At 41.1% G+C, this 9,813-nt stretch overlaps 1 protein-coding gene across 1 annotated transcript in view; it reads right to left on the bottom strand.

Annotated features, from left to right (window-relative positions):
- Positions 1-3,864: 3,864 nt before the first annotated feature.
- The window catches only part of ENG (endoglin), a 46,926-nt gene continuing 40,977 nt past the window's right edge, over positions 3,865-9,813 (bottom strand). Inside the window, exons 14-15 of the mRNA XM_063432570.1 lie at positions 6,815-6,916; positions 3,865-6,002 (exon numbers count right to left, since the gene is read on the bottom strand). Coding sequence (XP_063288640.1) covers positions 5,884-6,002; positions 6,815-6,916 — 221 coding nt within the window. The 3' untranslated portion in view covers positions 3,865-5,883. The remainder of the gene's footprint in view (positions 6,003-6,814; positions 6,917-9,813) is intronic.

Genomic DNA, 9,813 nt, shown 5'->3' with positions numbered 1-9,813 from the left:
GTGGAGATAGACATGGGGACACTGGGACATATAGGGACACATGGGGACACTAGGCACACTGAGAGACATGGGACACAGACACTGGGAGACTTGGGGACACTGAGACACTAGGGACACTGGCTGGGGGACATGGGGACACTGGGAGAAATTGGGACATAGTGTCTCCGTGTCCCAATGTCTCCCAATGTCCCTATGTCTCACAGCGTCCCCATGTGTCTCAGCATCCCCATGTGTCCCAGTGTCCCTATGTTTTCCAGTGTTCCCAAGTGTCTCAGTGTTCCTATGTGTCCTAGTGTCTGTGTCCCCATGTGTCCTAGTGTCTGTGTCCCCTAGTGTCTCAGTGTCCCCATATGTCCCTTAGTGTCCCCTAGTGCCTCAGTGTCTCCATGTGTCCCATGGTGTCTCAGTGTCTCCATGTGTCCCTGCTGCCTTTCCCCCCATCCCTCACTTACTGTAGAGCTGCTTTCTGGACTCTGTGTAGCTGCTCCCCCACGGATCAGTGAGTAGTAGAGAGAGGCAGGGATATGCTGTAACTTCCTATCCCTGCCTCTCTCCACACACAGTGACCCCTACTGGCCGGTGCTGGTATTGCAGAGTAATCTCCATTTATTCTGAGAAAAATACCTGCATTTGTATTGCCGGTATTACTGCAATACTGGCACGGTCAGGCAGCCTCAAATACCGGCTGTGCCAGTAAAATACCAGTCAGGTGGCAAACGTAAGAGTAGTGTGTAAAAAAAAAAATTTTTTTTTTTTTTTTTAAATCAATGGGCCTATTCCATGGGCCTGGGCCTGGGCCTGGAGCTGCAGCTTATTGAACAGCACTGCAGACTATGTGTGTGTTATCATATACATACAAGAAACCTCCATAGCTGGATTGTGTAGTGTGATTAAATAAATAAATAGAATGAACACATAATATCATCCATCTTCATCTTTTATTAACGTCAATAACAATACTTTGTAATAACAATTCTCATGTATATATAAATATATATATATAATGAATGGTGTTGGATTCGTTTATAAGGACTCAGTCTTTCACTGTCAGAGGGTCCTATATGTGACTGTCTGCTTTGGAAGAAATGATAACCCTTCTGAATGCCAAATGCCTGGGAGAGGAAAGGGAATCAAAATGTAGTTTGAAGATCAGATTTGTAGAAAAGATTAAACACTCAAGTATATTCACTAAAACTATGAATTTCAGCATCCAAATAGTCAACTTTAGGCTCAAACAATCTCGCTGTGATACAGAGAATATTCCCAGAGCAGACATTTTAGTTTAAATTTTACAATTTGGATGTAAGTTGCTAAGATTTTGAGTTTTGCGAATAACCCTGTTTGTTTTGCTCATTGTCCATTATTAACACATTCACAATTCCTTCCCCTCCCTGAGTTAGAGTTTGTTACCTCGTTGTCAAAAGCTACGATCCCTACAGATTTTGGAACATGCCATGCACTTTGTTGTCAGGGGTAACCTAGAAGTAGCGCCCTGGCTGCTGCTGAACTACAACTCCCATAATTGCCTGCCTGATTTTATCCTACCAAAGTCCTGATGAGAATGATGAGATTTGCAGTTTATAGATTTTAAGATATATCAGAACATGGTCCTACCTTACTGGTTCTCAACATAGACCTCTATGATGATAGCACAGAAGTCTATGTTAAGGATTGAGTGACAGGGGAGTGCAGGAGAACCCTCCGACGGGTGGTTTTCCCTGCTCTTTGTCACAGTGCTATTATCACAGCAATCGTTTCTCGCACTTTTTGGGATAATTTAGTCATAGTGTTGAGGCATGGAGGAGAACAAGGCAAATTGCTATACAGAGGGGTAGGAGTAAAGCATATCAGTGTTTTTTGAAGTAGTGGAACACCCATGCAACTCCACGAATGGTGGTGCTGGAATGCTGAATGGCAGATAATATAACAGTCCTTCAATCAAATAAATATATAGATTCTGCAAAATTATATATTTACTGCTTAAGGAGATGGTTTGGATTAGGGTATATCCGGCATGGCAGGTTTACTTTAACATACACATACATATATGTACTTCAAAATTATCAATAGTGTTCTGAAAATTAAACAGTACTAACTTAGTTTGCACATTTAAAAAAAAAAAAAACACTGAAACAACTTGCAATTTTATTTTTCTTTTACGGTAACTTATCTGCCTTTATGATCTCCATTACAAATTCTATTATAAATAAAATCGTAATCTCCACAGATCCCAGCATTGTAAGGACTATAAATGCCAAGTAATGCTAGATCATTTATCAGGTTAAATAACATTATTGTAGATATGGTTGGATTACTGAAATTTATAAATGCCGGCTTAAAATGACATTGTAAATAAAAGACTTTATGTTGTTTCACATACACATAATGTGTAGTATATTTATAATTATAAGCATATGTTTTCCATGCCTGAACTGAATTAAAGATATTTTACAGTAAAAGTGTTGTTTATCCCACATACTGGGGGCAGCCATTTTGGCAACATTCTTTATCAGTGAACACATCAACCGGCTTCTTACTATAAGAGACATACGAGTGGGTTTATTTACTAAACTGGAAATTGTGGAGAACTACTAAGGATCTGCAAATTCAAGGTTAAAATAACTGAATTGAAATAGATTAATTTTTAGCTCTTCCATCTTCGTCTTAAGTATGCGATTCCCTTGATAGTTCTACACAATTCCAAGTTTAGAAGGTAAGCCCATCACGTTTCAGTTAATTCTTCAGTTTATAGTGGATAGTTTTCAAGACTCTTTCACACTCTTGTATTCTAAAGATTCTTTTTTTATTATGGGAGAGGGTTGTACTGTTTGTGCATCTTTGATTCCTGACAAATCGTCTTATAATGAACAAGGACTTTATAGTTCTATTTTTTGTAAAATTCAACTGTACTTTCTGTTAGAACTTCAGAGAGCCCCAAGAGAATGGATGCCCCAAGTAAATGAGTTAATTTCCTAAGAGCAGTTTTAGGCTGTATAGAGTAGGACCTGATAAAAAATTAAGGTTCACTGGCGTTGTAGCAGGCTTATACAATGTTTGATCATATACTGTAACTAAATCCCCATTATTTTAACCTGCCAAATGAAGCCCATGGAGCAGCGCAGCTAAGGGGAATGGGCCTTTACATTGCCAGGAGGCAGGCAGCTAGTTGTCAGTAGTTGGGGGGCTGGTCTAAGGACATGGAGTGGGGAGGAGTTACTAGGGGGGTATAAGTAGCGGCCATCTTAGGTCTAACGGCACTTTTAATCCAAAGTTACACTTACCTGTTCGTTGTCCCACCCACCCTCCCTTTGCTTTCAGGTGTTTCCCGTTTGGTCACGGCGGCGGGGGATGGAGAGTAGAGTTGGGGGGAGAAAAGAGTGAGAGGGGGGACAGTTTGGAGTTCAGGGCTAATAGGTAGGCCTTTGGACTGGTTTGGTAAGTTCGAGCTTGTAGGTAGCTCCGAACCAGGGTGTGTAGGGGTGTCTCGGTATGCCCCTACACTGGTGGTGCCCTTTGGTGGCAATGGATGGTGCCCTTGGTGGCAATGGTTGATGCCCTTCGGTGGCAATGGTCATGTTTCAGGTTAAGCTAATGTGTTACAATGTTGGTGTATTATGTTATGATGTTACGTTGGGGTGGGTCATTGTCAAGGGGTTAAATTGTAAAATAATGTGGTAAAACTGTGCAGGCCAACGTGGGCCTGTTGTGTGACAATGACCTTTATAATTCTATGTTAATTAATAAATAAAAGCTGTGATATAATTTTTGCCAAAACCCAGGTGTCAGTGTCATTATTATAACTAAGTATGTGGTGGGGGGTTTTGTGCATATGCCGACAAGGACGACTGTGCACATGTCATGTAAATTCATCATGGGCTACTACCATTAGGCTAAGCTTAGCTGTGCTCATTGTCTGTGAGCAGACAGCTAACATTATCAGCCATCGAGTGCTGCCCGGCACAGTGGAGCTTAGCTGAATGCAACTAACTAGAAGCTAGCAGGAGCTTCCACTATCAGGGGAGGCAGTGGAGGGTGCACGTTGGATTCCCAGGTAAGTTGTCAAACCATTCTTAAATAGTTTAACTACTTACTATGGATGGGTGTCAGGGCAATCTTGGCATGATAACCATTTCAGCAAGCTGTAGTGGTTATTGTGCTTGGATTGTTCATTTAACGCTAGTTTGAAGTGGAGTTGAATTTTGTTTGTTGTGTGTTTGTGTATGTATATTATATAACAATTTCCTTTATGTCCCTTTAAATGTACATGTGAAGAACGTGCAACATTTAGATCACAAACATTAGACACTGTACCAGCCAACATATATATAAACATGTTTCTAATCTCACAGATATACATTTTCTACATCCTTACAAATAATACAAATGGCTTAGAATAAATATGTACAACCGTTGTTTAACCTCTCTCTACAGTTAAGGGACATCGTAAAAAGCTCAGCAACGATAGCGAGCAGCAAGTAACCCTTCTCGATTATTCTATTCTTACATGTGGAACCTTTGGCACCAATTAATTAACCAATCTATGATTCACACATTGTCTTACATAGTAGCTTAAATTGTAACTTAATTTAACCCCATAATTTCTATACCTAGAACGTGAAAAAGTTTGCTTTGCGGGAAATCCTTCAGGCATAGGACAAAAGGGGCAGAACTGGCCAGAAAAGGGTGGAATTAGCTAGAGCTGGGGAGTCACACCTCTAAAACAGGTGGAGTTTCTAACCACTGGGAAAGGAGGAAGGTGGGGAGAGGGCAGATCTAGACACCCTTGCTCCACATGGAGATTAGTTGAGATGAGTAGTTATTGGTCTTATAGACTAGCAAAGAATCATGGGACATGCAGCCCAGCGACACAGAGGAAAAAGTGTGGGTTTGAAGCTCTGCTGCCCAAACAAAAATTCTTGTTGCCTACTAAAGCAATAAATCCGGGCTATGATGCACTGGAGCTTTTTGCTTTTGTAGAATGAGAAGGTCTGGAACACAGTTCAAAAAGTGATGGAATTAGCAGTAACATTCCTTTGGTTTCCATAGTGATACTTCTGGAACGTTGCTCCAGATTTATTGTTTATACAACATCCCCATCCTCACTATGTATCCCTGATACTTTCTATGTCTTTTCTTCCCATAAATACATCTGCTGGCTTCGTGTATGTTAATATCAAGAACACCAGAAGAAATAACACTTTTTTTTCTCACAGAGTCAAGATGCTACATATTTTTCAAACCTTTTTGTTTTTAAAAAAAAAATGTCTTGGTTTTTCAGTCTTATATTCTCTGCAGTTTTATGTCCATATGGGTGCGAGAGTACAAACAGGATAACTGTATACTTGTAGTATAGAGATTAATATAAAACCAGTCCTATTAGGAGGAAAGGTCCTCCTTCTTGTTGTCATTGTTTCTGGGAACCGCTTCATCTCTGACGCTTCAATCCCATTGGCTGCCGTTAAGGACGCAATGCAAATAAGACTTCTTTTTGCTGCTAGTGTAAGCGTTGTACAGCTATCCGATACAGATTTCGCTTGTCCTGAATAAATATGGATTTTATACAATCAAGCAACAGGCGGAACGTGTCTTTAAAGAACTTACATTACTAGAACCACAAATTAGTGGGCAATTTTTTTTAGTAAAAATTTGAATTTAAGACCCTTGTGGGTTTAAGAGGGGAGATATGTCTGCATAACTTAGTGGTTCATAATGTTTTGTGCCCTTTAACTTTTCATATTGTGACGGACTCCAAATGCTGTAGAAATCAGATTCCGATATATGGCTTTTGGGGTGCCTTTGGTGGACATCCATCACACATGTTCAAGGGTACACTATAGTCTGGGTTCTCTCGCGGTCATCTTGGAGGTCCAGGTGAAGATGACGCTATGCTCTGCTGCTGGTGGAGCAGGGAGTGCTCTGTGTGCTGTCGATGCTGTGGTTTGTGCTGCTGCTCTCGGACCCCCCTGTTGTAGTGGGTACAGGCTGCATTTTAACGGTTGAACCTAGTTGAGAGGTAAGGGAGGGAGTGTTAGACCTTAGAACACACAACAAGACACATGTGCTATATAAATGTGGATCCCCTTTCTTTTCAAGGAAACAAGCCCACCCAAAAAAAAAAAAATAATATTTGAAAATTCAGCAATTCATAGGCCTCACTGGAGATATTCAGAAGAAAAAAAAAAAACATATAAGCAAAACACCACACCATGAGTATGATAGGTTGTCCATGCTGAAGATGTAGTATTGTATTATCTAAGTGAGCATCCTCAGAAAGACAAAACAAGCTGAAAAAATGACTGCCAACACTACTACCTATCAAAGACACCATACACCACTGTGTTTTCTGGGGCAACATACAATTTACCAGCAAAGAGGAAAAATGTAGGATAAACGGCATCTCCAGTGTTTCATATCAGAGCGGGTATCCTTGTCAGTTTTGTGTCCTGTATTTAGTGGATATCATGTCTTTGTGTGTGAGTATTTATTCTCACTGTTTCATGGAATTAACCAATCGGAAACCTGAGCTACAGCACATAAGGCTCAAATGGGGTGTTCTTACCCCTTATTACTGATAATGTATGAGTGTGGGAGGCCTGCATTTTATGCTCAACCTGCTTCTTTATTTAACCTTAATTTAGATAAAATTAATATTTCACCTTAGGAAGTCATGTCTGATCTCAAGTGCCTCTAAATTAATTTTGTAACTACAAGGAATGAAAGATGCCAATACATAATGACTTTAAACAAATAATATGTAGAACATAGTTAACACATTTGAAGTCTCCCGAACAAGCAGAGCGCAAGCTGTACTTACGTGTATGTGTGCAAAAGTACCACAAAGCAGCGATTAGAACAGCGCCGATGACAAAGGCTCCAAATGTGATTCCCAGAACAGTCGGCAGTCCAATAGCATTATCTGAAGAGACCACATGGCAGAAGTCAGTACCTTTCTTATTTGCAATAAAATCAGCTGAATTATAGGAAAAAACTTTCTTTACTTATTGCCGCAACTCCATTTCCATAAGGGAATTAAATATGTAAGACAACGTAGGCACTTACATGATTAAAATGTATCCCAGAACCTAATATTGGTGCTGGAATAATCCCATATGTAGAAATCACCAAAACTAGCCAAACAGTCCACACTCATAAGGATCTCAGAATAGTCCACCAGGTAGATCATGGAATGTGCGTACTTTATTGTAGAAAAATGGTTAACAATGGTTTTATTGTAGAAAAATGTTAACCATTTTTCTACAATGAAGTACGCACTTTCCATGATCTACCTGGTGGACTATTCTGAGATCCTTATGAGTGTGGACTGTTTGGCTGGTTTTGGTGACCTTTTTATTTGCCTCCTCCCTCAATGAACTCGTATGATTGCAAACGATATGGTTCATTCACTAAACTGGGAATTTTGGAAAACTGACAAAGGAATTCAATTTTTTAGGCCTAAATAGTAGAGTCTGAGAATTGTTCTAGTCGGGCTATGTTGGTTTAAAGTTGGTTCGTGATTCCTTTGTCAGTTCTCCTCAATTCCTCATTTAGTAAATAAATCCTCAGTGTTTTCCAATCTGTTTCCACTCATGGTGTATGTTCTTGATGTGTGATTCATGCGAGAGACAATCATCTTCCCTGTGCCTTGTGTGTGGCGCTCAGCCTCTCATATCGAGCGATAAATACTTTCTCTCCTATCTCTCTCTCCCTCTCTATGGGCCTAATGTTTATTTTGGCTTCCGGTTGCTTCCTTCCTCCTCTCTAATCTCCCCCCTTTACATTTGCTGAGGTCAGAGCACACTCCTTCCTGAGGTCAGCCATTGCCCCGGGTGCTGACTGCTCTGTCTGTGACATCACCGGAGCCTGGGGACAGCAGGAAGGAGGGGCTGCAGATGGTCCCCAATGTTAATGACAATAACATCCCCAGCTGGGTTTTGGCTAGGGGCCCATTGTAATCCCTTTGTTAAAATTCTGGGATCACTAAGAGGACTCACAACGTGGCACATCAACCTTAGGTTCTGCTATCGTGATAAAATATTTAGGGTTGTCTGAATGTTATTGGAGTTGTTCTTTAGTACAACATGCATCTATAAGGTTTGAACACGGCATAATTTAGCAATATACATATACCAGGGCTGCACAAATGGAAGATCTTCCACTGTTATACCCCTGGCTACTCTATGACCTGTCTTGGTACAAAGTAACAACTCATCAATGTTACAGCTGAATGTTTCACACTAACTGACAGATTGTGCCCTGTGTTGACATCGGCCTCTTTAAATGGTCAAGTCGTGTTCATTAAAGGGATACTATAGTCACCCAGACCACTTCAGCTCAATGAAGTGGTCTGGTGCCAGGTCCCTCTAGGGTTAACCCTGCCTGATGTAAACATAGCAGTTTCAGAGAAACTGCTATGTTTACATTTGGGGTTAAGCCAGCCTCTAGTGGCTGTCTTCCGGACAGCCACTAGAGGCGCATCTGCGACGCTGGAGGCATTTAATGCCTCCATCACGCAGTACGTCCATCATAGGAAAGCATTGAAAAATGCTTTCCTATGGACACTTTGAATGTGCGCGCGGCACTGCCGCGCATGCGCATTCCACTCCGCTGACGTCAGAAAGGTGAGCTGACGTCGGCGGAGGAGGAGAGGTAAGGGAGCCCAGCAGTGGTAGAAGGTGAATAACTGAAGGGGTTTTAACCCCTTCAGCACCATGGGAGGGGGACCCTGAGGGTGGGGGCACCCTCAGCGTACTATAGTGTCAGGAAAACCGATTTGTTTTCCTGACACTATAGTGATCCTTTAATTTGGAGTAACTCATTCTAATTCTATGTTCATCAGTAACAAGAATCAGTTTAGAAACTGACTTGAAATCTGCTTCACTCAGCTAACTGTGAGAAACCCATTACCTAAATGCTTGCACAGAGTTCTCCTTGGGCTTAACACCAGATCCAAAGATTTGGATCAGTCAATTAATCAGTCGTTATAGATTAAAATTTAGACAAACGCAGAAAAGCTGCACTTTGCTTTCATACTGAGAATTTTCCCAAAAGAAAGCATTGAAAACGTTTACAAGTTAAACTCAGCAATATGGGGCATATTCACTAAACAGAAAATTGTAATGCAAATGATATATAAGCTGGAAAGAATACAAATTCAGTTAAACTATCCAAGGTGGAAAAATAGCGGAACAAAAGAATAAAACAGCAAACAAAATCATCAAATAAATGATGAGCCAGTTAGCAGTTAAAGAAGCACTATAGGGTCAGGAATACAAACATTGATTCCTGACCCTATAGTGTTAAAACCACCATCTAGCCCCCCCCCGACCCACTCTTGCCTCCTTAAATATAGTAAAATCTTACTTGTATTGAACTCTGAAGCTGCTGGCTCTGCCCCTGTCTGCCTCTGAAACTGCCTGTCTGACGACATCATCAGACGTGCTTCTGTGAGCCAATCACAATGCTTCCCCATAGGATTGGCTGAGACTGTCAAGGAGGTAGATCAGGGGCAGAGACAGCACAAGTCAAACACAGCCCTGGCCAATCAGCATCTCCTCATAGAGATGAAGTGAATCAATGCATCTCTATGAGGAAAGTTCAGTGTCTGCATGCAGAGGGTGGAGACACTGAATGGCAGTGCTGCTTACTCTGCAGCACTGAGATAGGAAGCACTTCTAGCAGCCATCTAAGGAGTGGGCAGTGGTGTTATCACTAGGCTGCAATGTAAACACTGCATTAATCTCAGTGTTTACAGCAAAAATCTTAAAGGGAATTATTATACTCACCAGAACAAAGACAATGAGCTGTAGTTGTTCT

Source organism: Pelobates fuscus, chromosome 9 (genome assembly GCF_036172605.1).
Source record: "Pelobates fuscus isolate aPelFus1 chromosome 9, aPelFus1.pri, whole genome shotgun sequence".
NCBI lineage: Eukaryota > Metazoa > Chordata > Amphibia > Anura > Pelobatidae > Pelobates > Pelobates fuscus.
Note: the sequence above shows the minus strand (reverse complement) of the source record. Positions and strands in the feature narration are given on the sequence as shown.